Genomic DNA, 27,513 nt, shown 5'->3' with positions numbered 1-27,513 from the left:
GGCAAATTAATAAGTGTATATATAAGTGTATGGATGACATCATCAATAACGTTACGTAACTGCCTTTGAAGTGTTGCCATTGAAGTTTGCCTAACCACTTGTCAAGGAAACACTGTTTGGTTTGGCAAACCGTTAGCGCTAAGGGAGAAACAAAGCACTGGTGAAAGTTACGTGTCTATAGTTATGCACATACACTGTTTCTTAGTGTGTTCTGTGGAATTAAATTGCACAGGTGATAATAATGTTATGCCTGATCGGTGTGTCTCTTAGAACAATGCACAGAAAACACAAAGGAAGCAATTATTCTTTATGGATTACAGAACTGTGCTTCTAGTAAATGATGTGGAATGCAGAGAAATTGCATTTCACCATGTGATGGACACTGGTTATTGCACCATGGACGACATTTCCCTATATATATAACAGGAGGTGGTAAAGCAAGAAGCCCTCAACAGATGTCTTGCTCTGTTAATGGGAATAAACTGGTTAAGGTTAGGGTTAAGCAGTAGTTTTTTGGTGGTCAAACAGTGGCAAATTTGGAATAAACCATTGCATTATGCTACTGTCAATACTGTAGCACAGCACATCCACACTGGCTAGATGCCAGTTATTCTATTATTTATTTCAGTCCAGTGCAGAAATTTCTTCTCTTCCCTTCAGGCTGTTCCCTTTCAGGGGTTGTCACAGTAATTCATCTGCCTCCCGTTTAGATTATTGCAATTCTCTCTTGTTTTGTTTGCCTCAAAATTCCTCCATAAACTTCAACTGGTTCAGAGCTCGGCTGCCCGTATTCTCACTAGAATCCACTTCACAGATGATGTTACCCGCATCCTCAGAAAACTCCATAGGCTCCCAGTCCATCTCTGCATAAGACTTAACTTCTCACATTTGAAGTCCTCCATAACCTCGCACCCTTATACCTGTCAGACCTTCTTCTGTCATATACAGCCTGCGCCCCCTATGTTCATCGTCAGCCCACCTTCTGTCCATTCCATGAGCTGGCCAGTCTTCTATGGGGGCTAGAGCATTCAGTCGCTGTCGCTCTGGAATTGCCTTCCATCAGACCGATCCATATGTTCAAATCCTGTCTTAAAACTCACCATCTTGCCTATTTCACCTAAAATCAACCGTTTATTTATTTCAACTTTGTTTTCTTATACTATACTACTAACGCTAATTTGTTTGTTGCTTTGTCTTGTGTCTGTAAGGCGACCTTGAGTGTTGAGAAAGGTAAAATGTATTATTATTTATGATTCTTAATTAAAAAATTGTATAGCACCTTTCAAAGAGAAGACCTTACATCTGTGAAACTGTTTCCACCTCCACCTTGAACTCCTCTGTCACACCTACAGCACCTCACCACTGTCTTACAGCTCTCATACATGTCCTGCACCACTCTAACATACTTCTCTGCCGCTCCAGACGTCCTCATACAATACCACAGCTCCTCTCTCGGCCCCCTGTCATACACTTTCTCTAAATCTACGAAGACACAATGCAACTCCCTATGACCCTCTCTGTACTTCATCAGCATCCTCAAAGCAAATACTGCATCTGTTGGACTCTTTCTAAGCATGAAACCATATTGCTGCTCATAAATGCTCACCTCTGCCCCTGGAAGAGAGATTTATTGCCCAGGAAGACTGTCGACACCATGCAAACTTTGATCAGGTACATCTGTGTCACCTATGGAGAACCTGGCCTGACAGTAGCTATGTGTGCTGTCTCAGTTTATCATCATTTAGTGCTAACAGTTAGATGTTTTAATCATCAGAAAATTATTATGCTCAGATTACTGACTTCAACACATTCAAATCAAATTGAAATTAGTCGGCTGCTCACAGTATTAAAATGTCATTAGAGGCATTTACCACCAGCAGTGTTTAATACTGTCCCTGTTAATCTGGATACAGCAATGGGAGACATTCCAGGTTCTCGAGTGTTGTAACACTTCTTGTTTTCCAGCTGTCGCTGCCCTGCCCACTGATGGTTGCCTTCATCAGGTGCGTTCAGTCAATAAGAATCTGGAAGATAGATACCATCTTAGATCATAGTGGAGTTAAGAAGTACAAAGTTATTTGATATCTCTCAGCTTCTGATTGACTGAACACACCTGACTCAGAAAATTAGCAGTAGGTTGCACTGGGATGAATGAAATACAAGCAGTGCAGGGATCCTTGAGGACCAGGATAGAGAATTACTGCTCTACCGAAGATGAAGTACTACACACAGTACATTATTCAGTGTAACAGGGACACAATTTCTGAATATCATGCTTCTGGGGACTGATTTAAATCGGTGAAAAGCTTGAAAGAAATTTCATCCACTTCCATTGTACTGAGATGAAGATCTGGGTGCATAAAATTTAAATCGTCTTGATTAGATGAACACTGCTATAAGGAAGTGAGTCATAAGCATCCACATCCCTGTTGAAACTGCAATGCCACCTCCTCAGACCCACTGTTACCCAGTTACAGACATCTTACCTAGAAGTTCCATGAGGCTTTCACATATTAACAGCAGCTGCCTGATCCCTGCAAATTCACTGCAGTATCACAAAAATGTTAAACTACCTTTGTGTGCAATATATTGGAACAATATAAGGCAGTGTCAGTCCCATTTTTTGTGTTAAGTAGTATTAAGTCATAAAAAATGGTTTTTAATGACAAATGCTGTGTATTTAATGCATTTTTTAATTTGTTTCAAGCCAAAGCCCAAGCAAACGTTGGTTTGTGATGGTTAGAAGGTCCCACTTTTCTGTGGATGGAAGGGTTGAATATTGTGTATATGGAATATTAAACTCTTGCTGGAGACTGGACTTTTCTCTGGACCCCTTCTATGTCTCAAACTGAACCAAGAGACAGATATTCTTAAACTACAGTATAAAATGCATGTACAACAAGGTTGTACTAAAGTTGTTGGTTGATGATTTCTCTAGGCATTGATTCACAGTCTGTTAAGATTTCATTTAGGTTTAATGTGTTTCAGAAAAAAAAAAAAACTGATTTGTAAAAACTTACATTGTATGTTACCAATTGAAGTAATATAATTACGTTTTACCAATTATTCTCTTTTTCCAGTGTGATGTCAAAAGACGAGACAATCAGAATCGGAAGCTGCTGAAGGATGCTCTCTCAATAATAGGTCTTTTACATGTTATCGGTTGAAAGTCAGCCTGGGATCTCTATATCCCCCTTGTTAATTTTGTACTCTACAGTGTTTGGAGAAGCAGTGCTGCTGAGCCCCTCCTCTCATAATGTCTGTGATGTGAACATATATTTAATCCTGCAATAAACAGCCTGTTGTAAACCTCTAATTACAAACACTGGGTTAGGACCTTCTCATCTGTTAAAGTTCACACAATCATGTTAAGAACCTTCCAGTATCTTCTGTGTTTGACTGGTATGACTGATGCTCATTGCTCCTCTGCTCCAGATCAAGGCAATGTAGCACCAACAAACACATATTAAGATAGAAGATGAAGTCCACTAAGTTTAACTCATCTCTAGCAGCAAGGAGATTATTTCAACTCCACTGTTCCAATGCAACTGGTCTCACTCACTTAAACTGTCATTTATAGATGGAAATGCAATCGGAAGCCTGTGAATCATGTCATGCTGTACGAGACTAAAGACTAGAAGCTTTACACACTGCAACAGTAAATAAAACGTAGTGGGGCCCATTTTCAATCACCAGAGCAGGAACTTCTAAAGCCACCGTCTTCAGTGATCAGGTGTCATGGTAATGAACTCTGAACTCAAGCCAAAGACGTATATAAACAATATAATAATAAATATCTCTGCAGCTTAGAGAGAAAAGTCTTGGGGATGACACACGGATCTTATTTCCCTGTTGTCAAACACAGTAACTTGATGATTAAGTGCCTGCAGGACTGAGTCCAAACGCATACGTGCATCTTTATTATCCAGTATTGGCAATATGGTGAATTTTAATGTTTGTTTCTGCTTTAAAGGAGAAAGCAGCTCTTGTCCGATTTGTTGTTAAACCTAAATCTTTGTGAAAAATCTTTTATAATTTTTTCCCCCCAATGCTGTGTCTTGCATCTGATGAAGAGAACGTAGCTCTATTTCAGGAAAAGAATAAAAGTTGATTTTGTTTACTAATTAGTTTTTAATTTACCACAGCTGGTGAAGACCCCTGTTCACTGGAAAGGATTTGCAACCAAACAGTGTAATTGATCATTTTATTTATGTCTGTTGATTCTTCAAAAGTTAAGAAATTTACATTTACTTTTTAATTCCAAAAAATTAACTTTATGGCCTTGCTGAAGATTTTTAAGATTCTCCTCAGGCTCCTCGTAATTTCATTTTCCGTGTCCAGCAGTCTGTCAGTGAGACTCGAGCATTACAAGCCCATCCTGTAATCTCTTTAAAGAAAGTTTGTTTATGGACAACTGCCTCCCTCACAGTGGTTTCTGCTGCCGCTGGTAACTTATCCACTGTACTTTGGATGGGAAGGAAAAAAGCAGAATAGAGGATAATGGCTTATGACACTTCTGACTTGGACTCTGGAAATGTGGCAAAAAAATAAATGTGGAAATACATGAAATAAATAAATGAAAAACACAGATCAATGAAAAGATAAAGAAATGTAGAAAACGTGTATAATATGAACTTAATAATTTAATATGAAGCTAATAATATCGAACAAGATTTTATGTCATTTAGGTTATTAGGACAAGTTTCAGGTTATTGCAAAGTAAAGAATTTTTGAATAAACATTATATGTGGCCAACTGTGTTATTGTACAACGTAGTAATCAATCAGTAAAAAAAAAAAAAACAGGCGTTGATGTGTCGAAGGACATTGAAAATGAAAATGAAAAGCATGAATGGGCATTTCTTCTGGTACATGACACTTAAAAATCTCTTCCCGTGTGGATCTGATATCCAGATATCTGGCACATCATTCAGTGTTAGAGTGACAGAAGTCATTACGAGCATATTACATTGGGAAGGAGAAATCTGTGTACTGATGTTTAAGCTGTGAGAGTATATGCTTTTTATTGACCAAAGACATGAGGGGCAAAACTAAATACATTGACAGATGTCCCCCAACACCCCCACGATTTAGAATTGAACAGAGTTAAAAAAGAAACAGACTCCTTTTACAAAAGTCCTCGTTCTGCAGTTCAACTTTTCCCCCGCTTGCTCCAGGGTCACTGTCCATTATAAGGTCCACAGTTCAGACTTACCGGGTCACACACCAGTATATAGTGACAAGAAGTAGATATACAAAAGGAAAATAGGATATATGAGAAGGGGCTTCTTTGTTTTAAATTCATCTCCGACAAGCAGTGAAGCGGCGCTGTATGCAGCCCAGAAGACTCCGAACAGCTGAAAGATGAGAACAGACAAAATATCCTTTCAATTATCCTCAGAGAAATATCACATGACACTGATCATTTCAAGTGGCACAAAGAAGGTTAACTAGCATTAAAAATCATAGTAAGTCTAAAATGGCCATTTACAATATCACTACAACATGTATTCTTTGAATATATCGTGTGTAGACACAGTTCCAGTGTGTACAAATCTCACATGGCCAAAAATATTGGCACCGTATTGGCCGTTCTGTCAGATAATTGCTCCAATTGCAAATGTGTTGGTAGTCATGCGCTTATGGTTTTTGTTTGCACTGGAACAACACAAATTTGTAAGAAATTATTGCTTTTCAAGCATGTGATTCTCCTGTAATTTGTATTTATACCCTCCTGTTTCGGGTGAGAGCAATACAGTAATCACACATGCAACCAGTTAAAATGGAGAAACGTTGACTCGACCTTTGTGTTGTGTGTCACACTGAGCATGGAAAACAGAAACAAGTATAAATAGGTGTCGGAACATTTGAGAGAAAAAATTGTGGAAAAACATGAACAATCTCAAGGCTACGATTCCATCTCCAGAGATCTTACTGTTCCTGTGTCCACTGTGCGCAATATCTTTAAGAGGTTTACAGCCCATGTCCCTGTAGCTAACCTCCCTGGACGTGGACGGAAGAGCAAAATTAATGAAAAATTACCACGAAGTGATTGTTCGAATGGTGGGTAAAGAAACAAACAACCACCAAACAACTTACAAATTCAAGCTGATCTACAACAGTGTCAGCTCACACTAACCGTCTGAACATCTGAATGAAAAGGGACACGCTATGGTAGGAGACCCAGGAGGACACCACTGCTGACACAACCGCATAAAAAAAAGCAAGACTGGACTTTGCCAAAACTTATGTGACAAAACCACAACCCTTCTGGGAGACAGATGAGACAAAAGTAGAACTTTTTGGTAAAGGACGTCCTGGTACTGTTTACAGAAAACGTAAAGAGGCCTTCAAAGAAAAGAACACAGTCCCTACAGTCAAACATGGTGGAGGGTCAAAGATGTTTTTGTGTTGCTTTGCTGCTTCTGGCACTGGACGCCCTGACTGTGTCATGAAATCTGATGTTTACCATAGAATTTTGGGCCAGTGTCAGAAAGCTGCGTCTCCACCAGAGGTCATGGTTCTTCCAGCAGGGCAATGACCTGAAACACACTTACAAAAAACCTCTGGAGAGTTCTGAAATGGCCAGCAATGAGTCCAGTTTTTTGTCCAATAATTTTGTCAAGGGTTTTTTCTGGGTTCTGTCAGAAGCCAAAAAATGTGTCAGAATGGGTGCTGATATTTTTGGCAATTCAAGCCATTGGTCAACAAATCACATAGTGGCTGTTTGACTGTTTCACCTCTAAACTGAATCACTGCACTGTCTTTAAATAATCTTTCAGTCATTTTAAACAGAGCAACAGTCAACAACAGTGTAACAAACTAGACTTTTAAAAACCCAAGATCATTAACATGATTAGTTTGGAAAGGAAACGTTGCACAGCACAAAGCAGACGCACTCAGTTCTGTGGGCTGCTCTAATACTTCCATGTCTGTTGCTGAATGTTTGTTAACTGCTTGTCCCACATGCTTGTCCAGCCTCTTCCACTGTTGTCCACTGTGACTGACAGACTGGACAGACTGATGAGCTTTAAACTGACACTGTGACCAGGACACACAATATTATTATTTGACTGTGGAAATGTGATGTTTTCATTGTTTTAAAGTAACTCACATTTATTTTTTTCTAATTACAGTCTCACGTTCACTACTAAGTTATGCTGTTGTAAATCATGCAGCATGTGATTTGACATTGTTGCTAAAATAAACAAGACCTTTCCTGAAAAAAAGATGTCTTCTTAATTGGCTGCATATGTAGCCGTTTAAGCTGAATGTTATAACATTCAGCGTTAGATTAGCAGAGCAATGGACCAGCTTTACTTCTAAAATACTCACTTTCTCTGACCTGCTCACTTTATACCCAATCATTACACTGACCTGTTGGCAGCTTTTAATATATCTTGGCAAATTATCCTGGGAGACAAACACATAAACAAACAGGATTCCTTGAAGATTTTCAGTTTTTCACTAGATCTAGTTAATTTGCTGATGAGATATAAAATAAAAGGGGGAGGGGGGGAAAGAGCTGATCACATCTATTCTCGCCTCCGGAGGGAGAGAATGATTTGTGTAAGTTTGCTTCTCCATGTTGAGATTCATTTAGAGGAAACTTTTCCCCCCTCACACATTTGTCTCCACTGTCTGCTTAGATTTATGACTCTGTCGCCAGTGTGGTTATTGCCCAGATGCACATCCTACAGTCAGAGAGCAACAGCAAACCTATTCACATGTACATCAACAGTCCTCGTAAGGGCCTTAGACAATCACCACATAATTGTTGCTATGGTGACAACAAAACCGACGCTGTAGCAAGTTGTTTTTGGAGCGACCGTCTGTAATATTATATATAATATACAATAGTGCCTGATCAGTGAAACAGCTTAACCATCTTTGGCTTAAAAGTTAATTTAGCTGATCAACCTGTTACACCACCATTAATAATAAGAAAAAAGCTTTATCAAACACATGAATACGCTGAAAATTAGACAAGTTGATGCAAGAACAGCTGAGCCTACAATGAAAATGCAGCAGCATAAAAAGCTAAAATAATTTGACATTTAGCCAACAGTGTTTGCTAATGAAATCTGTCTGTATTAATGTTATTAATTTATTAATGTACCTCTCAAACAAACCGTAATGAATAAAGTTTTAGCAAACACAAAGTTTTGAGTTTTTGTGACTAAAACACTAAAATTAAGAAAATTTAAAGGACTAAAATTATCCTAAAGCTATATTACGCTTTCGTAACAAGACAAAAACTAAGACCAACTCAAATTCAGGCTGCAAAATTAGACTGATCTGGACTCAATACGCCGCTTTTGATCACATCCATGGCTACAGTTCCATAAACCTTAAACTTCTTAATAGCTTAATACATTTTCAGACCTGATTAAGCTGTTTGGAGATGGTGTTGTATGTAGAAATTTTTATTTTTATGTCCTCAGACAACTCTTTTATCCGTCTCTGTCCATTGATTAGTGCGGCTTACACAGTGATCCCAGCAGTTCATTGAGGACTACGTTTTACGACCGAAGACACCTGTGATACTAATAAAAGACAATAGACTACTTCAAATATCACCACAATCTATTTATTTATCACCACCTCTACAAATCCTTCACCATCTATCATTTTGTTCAGGTCATTTTGCAAAAAGAGTAAAAATTCTGCCCTTTTCACAGCTTCTTTGTTTTACTGACCGACAAGCCAAAAGGACACAACAGAAGTTTTAAGTTTTTCAGGAAAACAAAGATCAGTACTGTCAATGTCTGCATGTATCAAGCTGAACCATGTATTTTTCACTTTAGTGTGAGATGGTTGCAGAGGTTGTGAATATTGTACTGCTTCAAATCGTGTAATAAAGACAAAACCTCAGTAATAATATTAAGCATTCATTAAAAATATGCACAAACCCTTAGAATATAAGAAATGTTGGATCAAGCAGTGCTGACATTATCTATTCTGAGGTTTATTTTTACACATTAAAAAATAAGACACTTAAAAATAAAAGGCACTTTAACTCACTTTAATTAGTGTAGAGACCATCTCGAACCCCCCGATCACTAAGAGCAGAGGGGCTATAACGATGAGAGGAAGAAGGGAATATCCAATCACCCCAAGAACCTGACCGTAGGAAACCTGCACCAAACAAAAATAGGGATCTATAATTAAAGGTTTTACAATGATAAGCCAAGTCTGAGCATAGTTGGTGATGAGGTGTCAACTGCACTTACCTCACCACCAAGAACACGAGCCAGCAGGAAGATTGTTAGTGATCCAAATATCCAGATGGTAATAATCCAAGACACAACCTTTTAAGTAAAGCAGTGTTTAGTGTCAACTGTGAAAAAAAAAAACACAGCTCCACAATATAGTGAAATTTAATTTGACATCTTTAAATTAATGCTGCACTTTTACTTTAATTTATCCTCATAAGTCTGATCCTAGAATAAACTAATAAAACACAATGTGTATCTATTATCACCGGTTCTGCTTTTGTCTTAATTGCTCTCTGCCCACTTCAGGGTGCTGCTTTATTTCTTGGGACTAAATCCAGGCTAGTGCTTAAGAGGTGGCACAGACTGCTATGATACTACTGAAAAACTAGGTCCAGTCACTTTGAGGACTTGGCAACAGCCTTTGTTCAATGCGTTGAAAAAAATAAACAGCAGCTTGTGAAATGGAAATATAACGATAAACCTAGGATCAAAGCCTCACAAGGTTCTTAAAAGCTTTAATTATAGAAAATGTCAGGTACCATATAGTTAAGTTCAGGCTGAAAAGGGCTAATAGAAAATCCAGGAACAGTATAAAATAATTTATATAACGGTTTTAGTAAATGCACTGTTACCGTCGAAATGGCTGAACAAATGAAGCAGGTGATAAACTGGAACACAAATGCCCTGCTCACCCTGAACTGTCCATAGATGGATATCATTGAAAAGAGCAGCACCACAGCCAGGGGCCCCCAGAAATCCGGGTTGTCTCTGACTACCTGTCGGTTGTAACCCAATGATGGCATTGGCATCAGTACACATCGAATCTTGTAATAGATGTCCTTAAGGTCAATGTCCAGCTCCTCCCTGTTCACAAAGACAACATTATACATTAAAAGTAGAACTCAGACTGTCGGGATTAGAGTTGCTGACAAAAGAACCGGATATAAAAAGAACAATACTAAAAAGAAGCATTACATCATCAGAGCATCATGATTTTATGTAAGGCGAGTTTGGGGCAGGAAAGTAGAGCAGTCGTCCACCAATGCCGCAGTTGTTGGTTCAATCCCTGGCTCCTCTGGTCACATGTCAAAGTGTCCTTGAGCAAGACACAGAACCCCCAAGCTTAGTTGCTCCCGGTGGGTGTTGGCCAGCAGCATAGCAGCTCCGCCATCAGTGTGTGAGTGTGTGTGTGTGTGTGATTGTGAGTGCAAATGGGTGAATGAGAAGCAGTGTAAAGTGCTTTGAGTGGCAATAGGTAGAAGACGGCTGTATAAGTGCAGAACATTTACCATTTAGGTAAATAGGCTGCATTGCTGCAGACGTAAAAAAAAATAAACTGTACAGTGAGCAAAACAAGCAATAATAGCATCTTTAGCACCTTTTTCATTTTCTGATATATCACACAGCACTCAATTTAAAAAGACTGCCCAACCCAATAAAAAGCTGGAACTCAATACATGATAACTCATACTGGAGCTCCTCTCCAGATGTGTGCACAATGCCTGCAACGTGTCTCACTTTCATCCATGTTGGCATTGTTGCCGCTCTTCAATACTGTAGAGGCCACTGTTGACCACTCTACAGTAAAGCAACAGAGGCCAAATATGGTTTTGTGGTAAAAGTCTCTGTAAGTTAATTTTATATGGTTCTACAGGCTTTTATGTTCTTATGTTTTATTGGTCATCTGATTACCAGTGCATCCTGGTACCGCGTACTGATAAAGTTAATGGTTAGGACGTCTAATGCAGGTGTAATGAACATCATGGTGTGTTTTGTAATTGTATCTTACATTGGCGTGATCTGTTTGAAAGTAGTAGCTCCACCAAGGCTGTTCCTGTACTTGAATAGCTTATAGTACAACAGGAACCATTGTATGAATTGCCCTAAGGTGATAAAGCCAGGTGTGACTGGTGTCTAATGCAGTCAACTACCTGGAGCTATTGTAGTTTTTCTGAGTTTTGTGTCTCCCAAAGTTAATTTCAACTGTCACACTGACATCTGACAACAATTGTACTGTATAAAAGCAATATATATATATATATATATATATATATATATATATATATATATATATATATATATATATATAGAGAGAGAGAGAGAGAGAGAGAGAAAAACATGTACTCACAGAAGAGGCTTACTCTCCTCACTGTCATCCTCTTCAACCTCCAGAAGCCAACCGTAGCCTCGTTGTCTCAGGAAGGTGGTGGCGTATGGGTCTTTAACGCTGTCACTGCTCATGTTTAGTTTAATGTCCGGAGCACTGATGGTGCCACTGAGCTCTGTAGAAAACATTAGTTTGTTACATATTGTACATTAGTGAGTCATTTTCTGTTATGTTTCTAAATCTGTCTTTTGCATTTTCAATCCTAAAGGTAACCAGTGCCCATCCTTCATATATTCTGCATATAGCAAATGTATTGTTAATCATGTTTAAAAGCTGAGGACAAATCTGAACTTACTTTTACTGTTACTCTTACTCTACACCTGAGTAATAGCTGCTTCACCTGCACTGATGCACAATAAACTGTTATTGTACAGCTACAGTACATTCAGCAGCTATTAGAGAAAAATGTTGTAGCTGCCAAAGTTTAAAAAAAGGTTGAACTGCTGTACATCTCTCAGTTACCTCTTTTGTTTTGTTGTTGTTGTACTGCATTTTCCCTTTAGGATTAATTACTATTCATTTTTTAAACATACACAACGCAGGCTACATATGCCCCAACATTTTATTATTTGTTTGTGAATGACTGTATGATCAGTTCGCTACTTTATAAAAACACAAGGTATGTGCAGGTCCTGATGGAGTCAGCCCCAGGCTACTGAAAGCCTGTGCCCCACAGCTATGTGCCATCCTGCAGCACATCTTCAACCTGAGCCTGCACCTGGAGAAGGTGCAGGTGGGATGGAAAACAGTGGCCCTCCCCAGTGTCCCCAGCGACTACAGTTGGAAAGACTGGTCCTGGACTTCCTCTGGCCCCTGGTGAAACCATTTCTGGACCCCCTGCAGTTTGCCTATCAGCCTCAACGGGGGTTGAGGACACCCTCATCCACCTGCTACACCCCACTGGACAAGCCCCCCCCCCCCCCCCCCCCGGCACTAAACATAATCCTTACAGACCCCCCAGTCTGTAAGGATTATGTTTAGTGCTTTTAACACAATCCAGCCTGTCCTGCTGGGGGAGAAATTAAGGAGCATGCTCCTTAGATCTTAGACTACCTGACTGAGCGACCCCAGTATGTCCGTCTCCAGAACCGTTTGTCTGACACTGTGACCTGCAGCACAGGTGTTTTCTTAATCCTATATACCTCTGAATTCAGATGCAACTCAGAGTCCTGCCACCTTCAGAAATTTTCTGAAATGTTTACTCCTCTAGCTGGGTTTTTTTCTTACTTACTGATAAATAGTTTGGATTTGTTCAATGTCTTAGTTTGGTTAAAGTTATTTTCGTTGTTATACTTTCATGCGGACAGCAGCTGTAACAAGGCGACATAATGTCCCTACGGGATCAATCCAGCTGTTTGAATGTTGACAAACAGCTAAGTTACGCGGTTAGCTTTTCGGCCTGCTAGCTGAGCAGTTAGCCTACCTTCAGCCTCTGTCGACGAGACGAAAGTGAAATCTCCGTTAGTGGGAGAGAACTGCATCGTGAATTTTCTTTATTACTGTCACACGCGACAGATCCAGAGAAATTACATTTAAAGCAGCGGCCAGTAAAATGTGTCTGGAAGCGCTAATAACGCTGTCATTGATCACAGCTCATCATTTATGAGTAACTATCGCAATTTGTTTTCGTTCCGTGTCCCTTCTGCAGTGCAAAGCAGGAAATGCAGGGGATGCTGGGAAACGAGACACGTCTTATGAGGCGTTCGGGGTATTTTACAAAGCTGGGACATGTCGCACACACGTTAATACAGCAAAACCAGCAGCAGTATACAACCATTTATATAACAGTTTTTAAAAATGTTAAAACATTTTAAAAATGTTAAAACATTGAAAAATGTTACCGTCGATCGGATATTATTTCGATTATGTTCACACTTCGGCTAAGCATTGACCTTATGTTGGTACAGAAAAAACCCACAGATTTTGATCCATTTAGTCCATTTTGGACAAATAACAATAACATCACAAAACTACTTATCTTCAAAAAATAAGTAATTTCTTTTTGTATTAAAACGAGTTTTTCAATTTGAATATCTAATTATTGTAAATATATATTGATTCTTGCTTTTACCTTTTCGGTTGTTTTTGTTTTGTATATTTGTTATTTGATTTTCTTTTGCTATATGCCACATATTACATTGTTAATTTTGTTCGCTGTAACAATATTGAGTTGCAATGTACTTGTAAAAATAAAATAAAGAAAAATAAAGCACTACACATCATTCTGCATGTGTGCTTTTACTTTTAGTAATGTAAAAAGAGGTTTATGCTAACACACATTTTCTTTTTACTGCTAATCCCTAAATGGCATTTTTAAATTATAAACTTATTCAGATTGATGCCCAAGAAAATGTTTACTTTTCCTTTCAGACTTAAAGTGCACTTTAGGGTGTGAACCTTAAGTATTTGTGTTCACCTGAGAGAACAGAAAACAGAAATCTAAATTTCTGCAGCGTGTGCCTTTTAATTAAGACCTCAGTCGTAAACCAGACAAGGCTGCTTCGGCTTTATAGAGTCATAAGCTGTCATGTTGTGGATGACTGCAAGACAAGCAAACTGCAGGTAAAACATGGACTAATGTGAGCGTGGGGCTGATAAAAATAACTGTACTTCTTGTGTTTGGACTTTCTCATGTTCATTTCGAGTGTCATAATTAACACAATAAACCAAACAGTAACTGGGACCAAGATGTGGGTCGTAAGGGGTTTCATTTCAAATGTATTTATTTTGTTTTGATGTGAGCAAAAGTATTGGAAAGGATAGACTTAAAACAGATTAAAGTGAGTAAGACTTAATATTTAGATGCAAATAACTACTTCAAGCCTGTGACCAATGGCATCACCAATCTTTTGGTTCTTCATTTTTCTTTTGTGATACTTTCAAGGCTTTCACCGCACCAGGGTGGCCCTTTAGTGGCCCTTGATGGCCAGGCAGGGCTACACATAGTGGGGTTGGATTCAAACCAGTGGCCTTCTGCATCCCAACCCAATGCTCTACAACTGAACACTACACCCCCTCCACGACCCAAATAGGATAAGTGGTGACAGATAATGGATGGAAATATAGGAAATACAGACACAGATATTTTTGGCATAGTTCTTTGTTGTAAAAGAGGATGATAGAACATTTATAGATGAAAACAGGTTTAAAACAGTAAAACTCAAAGTTGTGAAATTAAAGTGTACCAGGAAACAGCTTCATCTGCTTTAAGCTTGAATGTACACTCACAGGGTGAAAATGAAAACTTTTGCTGAAGAAATCAGCAACAGCATATGCATTTGGGATTTTTACGCAAAGTCTTACTCTAGGAAGATTATGTTATAGGAGTGATTTACAAAATATCTCTCTTGATAACATTTCATCTTTAATGCACCTGTCTACTCGATGTATATACCAGCGTACTGCATTTCACAAATTGGAAAGAGCGGGAAAACTAGCAGTGCATGCAGAAGTGCTGTCCCACCAGCGCTGCAAGTACACCGTGCAGTAGCGGTAAATTGTTGAAGCGAACCTTTTTCCCTTTAACCCCGCCCTTTCTTCTGTCCATCTGGCCAATAGCATGAGCGCATACTGAATCACTTCTTTTACCGCTAAAACTGAATTCGCTAACACCATTTTTCTTGCCAAGCTACATATGTGTCAATGCAAACCCCGAGAAAGAAGTAAGTTTTAATTAGGAAGTCACTGAAATAATTGCTAACTGTGTTGTATGTTGTTGTATGGTGTCTCTGGCTCCCGTCACCTTACAAACATCGGTTGGAGCCGCTTTAAGCGGAACGTGAGCGAGGAACTGTTCTTTTTCTCAGTGAACTCTAATTATCCCTGAGTTACTAGCTTAATGTTTGGTTCATTGACTGGTGTTACCTGTAAATATAGGTAACACCTGACCGCTAGCATCGGTCGCTAGATGTACGGATTCACCGTGTGATTCGGCTACTAGGTTGGATTAACTAGAATAAAAAGTTGTTCACTGCACAAAGTTGTGTTAACGTTATTTGTCTGCTTTGCGTGGAGAGTCAAATATCAGAAATTTCTATTTTTACATTCACCAACTTAAAAACATTCAGGGGTCTTAAACCCAAACCCGATAATGATTGTTTAGCTTGAGATTTAATGTAACGTTATTCCTAAAGTGGAATACGCCGAATCTGCGCAAATAAAATCAATTAGTTTTTTGTGAGCTAACAGTTGGAAACAGCTCGGCGTAAAATAACCTTAACTACTAAATCTGGAATGTTAGGATTAAAATTTCCACACGGTTATTTAAATTGGCGCAGAGTATTACACGCAGTAAGTTGTCTCCTTAGTTATAAACTAGTCCTAATTGTCTTTGACATGAAGCAGAAACATGGTATTTAACTAACGTTAGTTAACTCACTTTACACCTGTAGAGGTGCAGGAATCCCAAGAGATGAGCCCAGTGCACAGCCTGTGTGCAGGGGAGCATCCAGCTAAGAGGATATTTTCATATACACAAATGAAGAGTCTGAAGTATTGATGCAGAAAAACATAGAGCCGAGTAATTCTATGTTTAAAAACTGCTTTTTTTTAATCCAACCCTTAATAACACAATATACACTATACATTTCTACAAGTCAATGGATTTTCTGAAGGCATGTAAGGAAGTGAACCTAATTTATGTGGTTAGTTTTTGTTGTGATTTGAAAGCAGTAACTTATTAATGGCTCCTCTTACAGAAGGGGAAGTTGCTGTGAAGCGTAGAGGAGAATAATACCAGAAGTACTGTGACTAGGTCTGTTTAGCTTCTCCAAAAATGTTTTGTTGTGATTGTTCGGCCCCAGGGAAAATAGTAAAACCTTGTTTTCCCTTGTTGCATACAGACAATTTCAAATTAATTTTCGTTTCTGGTGGTTAAGATATAGTTACAGCTCTTGAAGCTAGCTCCTAAGAATTTCCCACATTTTTGTGATGAAACTTTGAGGAACGTCCTTACAGAAATTATATTACCAAACAAAGGTATTGGTATGTTTCTTTCACAGGTTTAGAATCGGTATTATTCATTTCAGCAGCTGAACATGGGAATCTCGGGACTGCTGCAGTTCATCAAAGATGCCGCAGAGCCTATTAATGTGAAAAAATACAAAAGCCAGATTGTGGCTGTGGACACATACTGTTGGCTGCATAAAGGAGCCTTTTCATGTGCTGAGAAGCTCGCTAAAGGAGAACCAACAGATCAGTAAGTAATAGAATGTTTCAGATGAATGAAAAACAAAAGGTTTATCAGTATTTACAATTAAATGAAGGACGACTGTATATCCAGACAATGATGACACTTAAATTCTTCTAATTGTAGGTATGTCTGGTACTGCATGAAATTTGTGGACATGCTGTTGACCTTTGGTGTCAAACCAATACTGGTTTTTGATGGACGCAATCTACCTTCCAAACGAGAGGTGGAAAAGGCTCGCAGAGAGTAAGTGTTTACCTTGATTGTGTCTGAACGCAGGACACATTCATGTCCTGGACTGAATCCAAAGCTATTCTAAACTCTAGGGTAAATTGGCCTAATGAGCACTGTATGAATATTAAAATACTTGAAAATACTGCTTGATGGGTGTAAAGGAGACCCAAGCGTTTTTACTGACACATCACATTTCTGTGGGTTTGCGTTCTGCTTTTGATGGATATTGGTCCTGATGGTGATCCTTAAATTCTTCAACACTCTAGTCTTTATCCTGGTGTATAACAAACTCAAGCCATTTACCAATGTGCCAATTTCAAATCAAAACATTTGTTGTCAATGTATTCAGAACTGCAGGTGTATTTGCATGTGTTTGTTCATACACCATGATACTGGACATGCTGGGCCTCTTGGTGGCACTAGATGAGCTGTAGCTAGAGCAGTTTTTACAATCCAATCTGAGGGAGATGAATCTCATAGTTGTCAACAACATTTCAGTCAAAATGTGACTGGAGTCCCCGGGAAACCTATAGGCAATGTTTTCTGAGAACTATCTCGCAGGCTGACTAATTAAAAACACTGCCCTGTTGGTGCTAGATAAAATGTTGGTAGATTACTAGCATAATTCTAATTTATCTCCAGGAAAGATCTTTACAATCTTTACCAAATGTAAAACTAATGATTACATCCTCATTGAAGTGACTAACAAAACTGTCTACTTACATTTAATTATTCTTTTATGCTTTGTATACATATGTTGGCTTTCTGCAGGTAAACAAGCAAAGCATCATCTTATCCAAATACTGGCATTTAAAACTTAGTAAGGGTAACTATTTATCAGCTACAAAAAACATCCTGAAAGAAGTAACTCATCATAACCTCAGTGGCTGCTACTCATGACACAAACAAAACGCTGATACATGTAGAGCAGCAGCAACATGCATGGCAGCACTGTGCAGCACATTAAATATTCCTCTGTTTTATCAACTGTCAAGCTATTAAACTTTAATTGGTCTTAGACAACGTCATGCTATGTTTGACATTACACTGACAAAGGAAAAGATGTTGTACAATCTGACAGACTTCAACTACTTTCACTTTATTCTGGCTTTGTACAATGGTGGAATGTTAAACATAAAGGACAATTTATCATTTGTCATTTAACCAAAAAAGTTAGTTTTTTGCATTTACTGGTTTTCTCTCTCATTTCTGTATAATCTTTTTTGAAGTGTTGGTCAGACAAAACAATTTGAGCCCTGATGGACAGTAACACATTATATTAATCTAAAAATAACTGACGGCTAAAAATAATTGTTGCCTAAGATCAGCAAATACTGAGGCCAACACTGGGAAAGGGATCTGAGTCTGGATGAAAGCGGAAATAAATTCCACAGAGAAAATGTGACCATAACAGAAAATGGAACTACATTATTATATTTTACATGCTCAGAAAACTGGTGGCCTGTGCCAAACATAATAATCTAGTGTTCACATACCTGGTGACAAACATGCTCAGACAATGCTGGGTTTCTCTTAAGAAATGCTTTCAAAATGGCAACAGAACAACATGATTTATGTGTGAAGTTGCTTAGAGGACTGTACAGACTTGTAGACATATGAGTCTGAACAACTCCCTCCCAAACATTTGCTTCAACATCAAAGATCAGAGACGTCTTAATCTTGTTATGCTTTACAGGGGAGGGGGTTGTGTTTGTGACTTTGCTGCTTTTCTCTTTGCTGGAAACAAAACCCCACCAGACTCTTAGACACCTTGAAGATAAAAACCTTAGAGCGGGGATAGAAAACCCAGGCTACTTGAGGGCCACAGCCACGCACTGCTCCCCCAGCTTGTGATTGACTAAACACACCTTATCCAGGTCGTTTTTGGTGGCGATAGTTGGGGAAAGAATGCAGGGCTACGGCTCTCAGAGCATACGATGCCGTACAAAGACTTCATTTTTAGGACAAATCATCCTTCTTGGGTTTTTTTTAGAATTTTATTTTACCCATATTAAATATGTCCCTAGTGCAACGCTTTTCATTATTAATTATTTTTCTTTCCTGTACCTTTTTAAGACGCAGAGAAGCCAATCTTCAAAAAGGTCGACAACTGCTACGTGAAGGCAAACTGTCTGAAGCCAGAGACTGTTTTACCCGTTGTGTTAACATTACACCAGCCATGGCCCATAATCTTATTAAGGTGAGAATTAAAATTATATGTATGGAATAACTCTTTCAAAAAGGTTTTTGTTTTTTTACCATATTCTGATGGATTTTGTTTACTTTTTAATGAAAACACACTTAGCAGGTTAACTGTGATAAAATAAATAAATCTACTTATATGGGTTAATGTTTGACAAGCATTATGCACGTGTGCAGGAGGGTGAGACCCTATTCCAACAAAGTCACATGTGTGACCATAAGAAACTCTCATGAGAGGACTTTCTTTAGAATTCAGAGAGCCTGAGTTACATTTGTAACAGCAGCCTGTTTCCCATATTGATTTCAGTGAGGGGTCAGTGCACACATAAGATACAACATGATAGAAAGCTAGAAAGGCTGTGGAACATTGAAGCCCTGCATCTAAAAAAACAAACCTTGTCAACAAGCCCGTTCACTCACGTTAAATACTCCTGAGAGTTTGGGACAAAGCAGCTTGCTCCACACACGGCTCACACACATACAGTGTAGTACAGACTTTGTACTACTGAAGTTTTTGTTCTTACATGCAGTGTGTTGGGTGGTGTTAAAATGACGTATAACAGGAAATGTTTTTTGTGTGTTTGTTCACACGCACTTGTGTTTCCTGGATTCAGGCTGCAAGGGCGAGAGGTGTTGACTGTGTGGTGGCTCCATATGAAGCTGATGCTCAATTAGCTTATCTGACTAAGTCTGGTTTGGCACAGGCTGTCATCACAGAAGACTCCGACCTATTGGCTTTTGGCTGCAAAAAGGTACACACCCAGGAGACTTTGTTGCCATATTCACACACCTGACGTTTTCCTGTTACTGTTGGCTGTTGTCAACACTCAGAGCAGGGCCCTTTTCTTTGTATGTGGTTTAACAGGTTAGCCAGGTAATATTGTTGACAATTTAACAAGACCTGTTGTTTTATCCAAAGTAATGTTGGGCTTGGTTTCCCATCTACATATTCTCAGACCTACTCAGAAGCAAGTTTATTCTGCAGTTTAGTAATTAAAAATACGATAACCTCTCCGATTTGAAAAGTGTTGGACCAGGAACTCCATCCAACTATGGATGTGCTGCTTTTATGCAAGCAAACCATAAAAATTAGGGTATTGATTCAAAAAGGTGTGTTTTTATGAATTCTTACAAGATGCCACAGTACACTTATCAAAATACCGTAATTACATGTTCTTCATTTTTTTGCATTTTTTCCGGCATCTTTAAATTAATCATAGCTGATCTGACAATTAGATAATGTGCTTTTTCACTCCTGCATTTTTCTTCCCCTGTTTCTGTCTTTCTGTCTACATGTTTTATAGAGTTGACATGTGGTCTAGTCAACAACTAACTGCAGACTGTGATAAAATCCAGCCTTTTCTGATCCAATTCTTAAATGGGTTTGAACAACCATTATTCAGGTCCTTTTGCATGGCCGGTTCTAGTGTTTGCTTCCTGTTCTACTGCATAAACGTTAATGATGCTCCTTACATCAAGCACGTCAGTGCTCGTGCAGTGTTTGCAGCAAACCATATGTTAAAGGCAGACACCAACCATCACAAATGACTTACCCAGAGCTAAGATCCCTCACCTTTCCCAATCCTGTAGGTGATTCTCAAAATGGACAAGCAAGGCAACGGTCTGGAGATAGACCAGAGTAACCTTGGCCGCTGTCACTCCTTGGGTAACGTTTTCACAGAGGAGAAATTCCGTTACATGTGCATTCTCTCTGGCTGCGACTATCTGGCCTCGCTGCATGGAATTGGCCTTGGCAAGGCCTGTAAGCTGCTGCGTCTCGCCAAAGACCCTGATATTCTCAAGGTGAGACCATCTGAACTGGATGAAAGAAGGATTTTGGTCATTTTCTAAATTAATTGTATTGTCTACAATCAACTTTAGTTGTTAAAGTTAAAGTTGTTAAAAAATATCGATAATGACTTTGATATCAGTTCCTAAATAATGCATTGTTTTATACGTTGGCATTTTTTCAATTGAAAGCAATTTTCACCTTCATGAAAGAGGATTTACTGTAGGTAATGTTGGATTAGACCCACATAGTTTACCTAATAAAAAATGTAAAGTCTTTGAAATCAAATCTGGACCTGACATTTATGATTTATGGGTAAAGTTTAGGATGAATAAAGAAATCAGTCACGATCACTTAGTGATCCTCCGTCCTTTTGATGTGATTCACTACTGAAGGAAGAATGTCTGCACGGACCTACACAGAGAAAGCGACTATGAGTAACTTTAGGTTGCAGAAGCCCCAATGTGCTCAACTCCTAAAATCTCACTTTGAAAACAGTTGTTTAACAATATAATTGTAACTTAAGGATAACTTTTTTGTAGCTTTTTAGTTGTGGAAAGAACAAGTTGGCATTTGTATTTTAACATTATTTTGACATACGATTCTAAACTAAAAAGATGTCAAAAAATGTAATGACACAATTTTTAACCTTCCTGAACCTTCTCTACTATTAGGTCATCAGAAAGATGGGCCAGTACTTGAAGATGAATCTTGTCGTATCTGAGCAGTACATCGAGGGATTTGTCAGAGCTAACAACACCTTCCTCTACCAGTTAGTCTTCGATCCTGTCAGGAGGAAGGTTGTACCCCTCAACCCGTACCCAGAGCACATTGACCCAGCCACCCTCAGCTATGCTGGACTGTATCCTCTTGTCCTGAATAACACACGATAAAATGTCACAGCTGTAATTAGCTTTACTTGGTGATTTTAATCTAGAAATTGGAAATTTGAAGTTTCATCTTTCAGTTTATGCTTCTTGATGATGACGACTGCAGTAATGTGGGAGATGACAAAGGCTTGCAGATGGCTTTAGGAAATCTGGATTTAAACACTATGGAGAGGATAGATGACTTCAGCCCAGACAAACCCATTCAACAGGTATCAGATCAAAAGCAATTAAACGAGTACTAATGATCAAAATGATTTGCATTTGGAAGAATTAATTTAGACTTACTTTGAAAATCTATTGCAGTTTTCTAAACCCCGCAGTCGCAGCTGGAATGGCTTAGTGGCCCCCGTGGGACCCAGTATTTGGAGTAGAGATTTCAAGCCAGCCTCTGCTTCTCCTCCCTCGTCTGCTGCTACTCCAGACAGGCCGACCTCCACCAGGGGGAAGGAGAGAGTCATCAGTCCAGATAGTTTAAGGCTGCCCTGCAGAGAGGTGCAGGTGAAGAGACCGAGAGAAGGTGAGCTGTTCACTCGATTTGTAGATTGCTGCATCCAAACAAATGCACCTTGTTACAACCTCACTGTACATCATCTACACTTTTTTTTTAAACCAATTTAGAGGATGTCTTGAATGTGCTTGTACTCTTTCATATGAAAGTTATAAGCATTATGAAAAGAGAAACTTCAGTTTAAACCTTCATCTGTCTGGGGCCTTATCATGGCCCATGTAAACACTTTGAAAAATGTTCTCTGTGTGTCCAAGCAGACTGTAACTGATTATGACATAATAAATAATAGTCATGTACTGAAGATATTTGGATGGACCTGTAGCAGTCAGTAACAATACTCAAGCTTGTGGAATTAGCTTGGAAATACTTAATTGGTAGTTAGCCTGTTAAATATTTGCCTCTGAAATGCAGTAAGGTCTAAATATAAGGTACCAGAAAGTAGAAATACTCAAGTAAAAGACAAATTCTTCAAAATTGGACAGGTACAGTAAATGCACTTACTTACTTTAAACAAGTGCATAGGAAGAAACATCATTAATAAATACAGATTGCTTATCCACATGATGTACACATAATGCATACATAAGTATTTTTTCCTTCTGTAGACTCGAGCGTATCCGAACAGGATATGCTGCAGCAGTACTGCACCTCCACTCAGAAGCGATCCAGATCAGAGCAGCAGGCAGACAAGCTGACCTCAACCAGTCATTCTCGTCCACGCAACCGCTTTGCCAACCTGCTTCAGAGGAGAAACCAGGAAGCTGAGGAGGACAACCAGGGCACATGCAGCAGGTGACCTTACACTTTTAAATAATCCAGAAACGTGTGTGTAGTTTTTAGGGTGTGCAGCACAAACAGTTACACCATTTACCTGCGATATGCATTGACTTTATTAAGCAAACATCTCTGCTCTGCTGTTCTGTGAGTGTAGGTTACTGGAGACTTAAGGTAATTGTATAAAATGAGTTGAAATAGGTGAAATCGCTTGCTTTCTGAGAGCATGATTAGAACGTGTATAGTGGTTGGGAAGAGCAGTCCAGCTACACAGGAGCTTCACCGTGTGTGTGTGAGTGAGAGAGAGATTTGTGTCTGTGAACCAATTCACACATGGAATCGGTTCTTCCTTTAAAAAGAAACATTTAACAGTTTTCATAGCTTTTCATTACAATTTGAATACAATGCTTAAATGAACCAACAGGGATGTATACAGAAACAAACAAAGATTCAAAATGGTCCCTTTGTTTATCTCTTATGTACATAATTACAGGTAGTCTGTCTAAGAATGAAGTACATCCAAATAGTTTTTAGAAAAGCCTACATTTAAGTGACAACTAGTACAAACAGTCAACAATGGTGCTACTCCAACACTGAACATGATCCAACACCACACAGAGGAGACAGCAGTCTACTGTTAAAGCTTTGGCCACACAGCTTAGAGTACAGAGTTATAATTGTAAATATTTAGAACTATAAAACAGACCACTTCTTTAAAATATAATTAAACACTGAAATGATGACACTTTAATGGCTATTTTGCTTCTGGTTAAGTGCTTTTACAAGAAAAACACTGCAGAAACTCAACTGTATGTGGCTCACTGGGCACCAATTCTATGCTCTAAGCTAGTGATCAGCTCTCTCTCTCTCTCTCTCTCTCTCACTCACTCACTCACTCACTCACTCACTCACTCACTCACTCACTCACTCATCCAAACACACACACACACACACACACACTACCTCCTGCGACTGAAAGACAAAAGAAAAAACTATGTGATTGCAGATCATTTACTAATTAGCTTGGGGAAACAAGCCAGCCAGCCCCAAATGCTTCTGTAGGAATATTTCAGGCCTTAGTCACATAAGAAAATGAAAAAAATAATGTTTAGATGGATGGATTAATAAATGCAGCAGAGCTTCAGTAGTTTAGCGCTCTAGAATTGACAGTATGTTGAAAAGGTCATTTGTAAAAAAATAAAGGCCTAGAGGGTTTGTGTAGTAGGTGCTGTTGACAGCTTGTTGTTCACCTTGCTGAAGCTAAGTACGCACTGGTTAACACTGCAAATTGTCCCTTACAAACAAATTGAAATAAATGAAATATACTGTACACTACTTTTATTTTTATGTCCTCATCAAGTGAGGTTGCTAAGTTTGCTATAAATCTGCCTGTACAGAGTCCAACACCAACTGTAGCCAAATGTTCTGCACAAATCACTGGGTACATGGCTACTGTTTCACATAGCACATGGTGCCTACAAAAAGCACATGATCCAAAGTGCTAATTAGACCATTTTACAGTAGATGATGAACTTTGGACCTGATTCCAGTGTTTAACAGTTGTGATATTGATATTCATCTTCACCTGGTTGTAATGCAGGCAGCGCTGTGCATTACTGGGTTTTCTGATAAGTTGAAGACAGAAGTGAGGAGGACAAAAATGAGAACAGCTGATCAAAGAAAACATGGGACCTGCTCCTCCATAAATGTTTCACTATCTACACATAATGACCCTTGTTAAATAATGGTTTAAAAGCCTCTGAATTGAAAAGGCAAATAAGAGAGAAGTACATGAACATGAAAGTAGTTTGTGTAATGTAACCAGCAGGGTTTAATTTGTGTAGTGGCTGTTAAATGTCCAAACTGTCCAACTGTAGACCTCTAGCATTATATCTCCCAAAACAATTATTATTATATAATTTTTTTAATCGTTCTTCAGCCCTTGTATGTGTTATGTGATCCTGATGTAGTGTTTTTGTTGTGGTTGTTTGCCCCACATCTAGGTTCTTTAGCAGTTCAAGTTCAGCAGCCAGTCCTAACAAAGGGTCTACTCACAAAGATTTACTTCATGGTGTGGTGCCCACAGCTGAGAGTCCCACTCAGGACAAGGCCTCTCACAGCATCAAGACAAGTGACAGCGACGGTCCTGATGTTTCATCTGTGGAGACCCCAAGCCCACCTTCATCACCTTGCACCATTTCTCCTAGGTCAGCCAGTCAGGGCCTCAGGCTGTTCCAGTGGTCTGGTGGGAGCTGCTCTTCCACTGAACAGTCAAAAACACCAAAGCCCACCTCAGGCTTGTCCAGTCTGGAGCAGTTTCAGTACAAGAAGGAGAGTTTTTCTTCATCTCCAAGGACCCAGAGACCTTCAGGAGACATATTTTCCCTATGTCCATACTCCTGTGATGATGGTAACCCAGGTGACAGCCTCCCAGACTCCCCACCGTCCCAGGACAGCGCCTACTTCTCCCAGTCCCAGCCTTGCATCACTTCCTACCACAAAGAAGAGGACACCAGCTATAGCTTTTCCCCCTCCCACCAGGAGGATGTAGCATCTGTACGTTCAAATAACTTTAAATACATTTCCATTGCCCTTTTAATGTCTGTACATCTTGTGGCTGTGTCATCTTTAACACAAACACCAGAATTGTACTGCTTATGAGTAGGTGTAGAAAAGCACGGCTTTGTGCTCTTACACATGTCTGGGGTTTTTTAGGTGACGAATTCAAGCAAAGATTCAGAGCTAGAGGAGAGTCCAGTGTTCTCAACAATGGCAGATAAGAAGCCTGGCATCCTGAAATCAAAGGTGGGTTCTTGCAAAAAATTGTATAGGTTGTTTATTAATTTAAAAAAAAAGTTTTATGTTAGACTGTGTCAGAGCAATGTTAGATTGTTTTATAGAGCTTTAATAATGTGAATCCACGCAGACAAATGTTACAAACATTTTGGGGCTTTTCCCCTTCAAATCATCTCCAAGTTGGCAAACTACACATTTTGTAACAATGTTAAGCTGGTGTTAATAGTCACATTAGTGCACAGATCACAGTCTGCTTTCTGATTACAACCATCATGTTTGGTGTTTGGTTTAGCAAAGTTCACGGTGCAGCTTCCCTCCATGTTAATACTTTAGTGCTCATCTTCACTTTGGGTAGAATGACAAAAATCTAGTTTCAGTAGATCAGTTGTTAATAGGCTGCCAATAGATTCCAACACTGCCACAATTCTTTACATGTAAACTATAGAAATGAACTATTTAAGTTATTTTTACATAAACCCTCCTTTTTTTTACACCTACTTCTGTGTAGAGCACTTACTGTAAATCTACTTCTAATTTACAAAACCTTATGAAATGCAGACTGGAATTTACTGGTGTCAAGAGGGAAAATGTAAACATGCAACAAACCCCCTCTAATAAAGTCTGTGGATTTAGATTTCAGTCTTTAAATTTTGCTTTAAGAAAGATAAAGGAGAACCAGTTCACCAGGACAGTGGGGATGAGTGAGTAGTCGTTTGGGCACATTTACTGCTTATTCACGCAGCCTTCAGGCTGCTGAATGTTTGACAAGAAGTGCAGCTGCATTCAGTGGATTTTATTTCTCTAAGAGAAAAGAGCAAATGTTCAGGTAAAACCAGTCTATCAGTACTGTGGAAGGTGATTGTTGAAACATTTTCAAGTATTCAGAATCAATGTACTGAAGAATTAATATGTGTTGAAAATTCTATATTCTTAAAAACAATATGCCCTAGTACACATGGGATTTTGTTTTTATCCTATCAAGTGAAGCTAATATTGAGGTGAAATACTGTTAGTGATGAATGTCTGGCAGCTACTTGAAGATTTAGTGCCTTTGTTTTGTTGTTTTATTTTTGTGCAGAGTTACAGAAGTAAATTTGGGATGAAATGAAGTATCAACTGATAAATATAAGACTACGATGACCTACTCAAAAAAACAGTACATAAAGTTTGTGGCCAAAGCTCCAATTTAATTCTATTTTCTCAAACTCAGTGTTTATATTTCTGTTTCCTTTGGAGAAAAGGGGGCTGCTTCCACACTGTGGCCCATGGGGAACCTGTCTATCGAGGAAAGAAGGGAGGGGGGTGAAATCAGTTTATAAATTGGGCAAAAGTGGCAACAAACTTGGACAAAATGTTTTAAATGTTTACATAATACTGTTTACTCTCACTGGCCACTTTATTAGGTACCTCTGCAATGTAATGCAATCCAATACAGTAGCTCTGTCATGTATTCTATCTTTACAATGCTATAATTTCTCTTAGTTTTTAACTTGATACAGTTTCTTATTAAGATCATAGTGGCTGGTGCAGTTGCACTTGAGTGGATTATAAGAAGAGGTAGTTCTAAAGTTTTTGACCCCTCGTTCATTTTAAATTGGGTGGCTAAAAACTTTAGAACCATCTTTTAATAAAGTGGCCAGTGTGTGTAACTTATAATGTTTAAGACATTTGTTATAGGAATAAGTGCATTAGTGTCAGTGTTGTAATCTTGTTTCAGGATACATTTGTTTTTCCCTTCTATAGGTTTC

At 38.8% G+C, this 27,513-nt stretch overlaps 2 protein-coding genes across 4 annotated transcripts in view; one reads left to right on the top strand and one right to left on the bottom strand.

Annotated features, from left to right (window-relative positions):
- Positions 1–4,625: 4,625 nt before the first annotated feature.
- Positions 4,626–13,056, bottom strand: yipf4 (Yip1 domain family, member 4). The gene is made up of 6 exons (XM_067475864.1): positions 12,808–13,056; positions 11,346–11,499; positions 9,910–10,081; positions 9,233–9,310; positions 9,024–9,137; positions 4,626–5,356 (listed from the first exon to the last, which is right to left on the bottom strand). The coding sequence occupies exons 1-6, from the start codon at positions 12,863–12,865 to the stop codon at positions 5,219–5,221; spliced, it is 714 nt and encodes a 237-aa protein (XP_067331965.1). The 5' UTR covers positions 12,866–13,056; the 3' UTR covers positions 4,626–5,218.
- Positions 13,057–14,979: 1,923 nt separating this feature from the next.
- Positions 14,980–27,513, top strand: part of exo1 (exonuclease 1) — a 15,798-nt gene continuing 3,264 nt past the window's right edge. For 2 of the 3 annotated variants that reach the window (XM_067475846.1, XM_067475853.1), the window contains exons 1-13: positions 14,980–15,046; positions 16,385–16,581; positions 16,699–16,818; positions 18,883–19,006; positions 19,623–19,760; positions 20,599–20,811; positions 21,472–21,659; positions 21,794–21,896; positions 21,991–22,204; positions 22,801–22,987; positions 24,973–25,525; positions 25,685–25,774; positions 27,509–27,513. The exon at positions 27,509–27,513 is cut by the window's right edge. In XM_067475846.1, coding sequence (XP_067331947.1) covers positions 16,421–16,581; positions 16,699–16,818; positions 18,883–19,006; positions 19,623–19,760; positions 20,599–20,811; positions 21,472–21,659; positions 21,794–21,896; positions 21,991–22,204; positions 22,801–22,987; positions 24,973–25,525; positions 25,685–25,774; positions 27,509–27,513 — 2,096 coding nt within the window. In that variant the 5' untranslated portion in view covers positions 14,980–15,046; positions 16,385–16,420. The remainder of the gene's footprint in view (positions 15,047–16,384; positions 16,582–16,698; positions 16,819–18,882; positions 19,007–19,622; positions 19,761–20,598; positions 20,812–21,471; positions 21,660–21,793; positions 21,897–21,990; positions 22,205–22,800; positions 22,988–24,972; positions 25,526–25,684; positions 25,775–27,508) is intronic. The other variant, XM_067475847.1, reaches the window with a different exon arrangement.

Source organism: Channa argus, chromosome 1 (assembly GCF_033026475.1).
Source record: "Channa argus isolate prfri chromosome 1, Channa argus male v1.0, whole genome shotgun sequence".
NCBI classification, from domain to species: Eukaryota; Metazoa; Chordata; class Actinopteri; order Anabantiformes; family Channidae; genus Channa; species Channa argus.
This window is presented reverse-complemented; position numbering and strand designations above follow the sequence as displayed.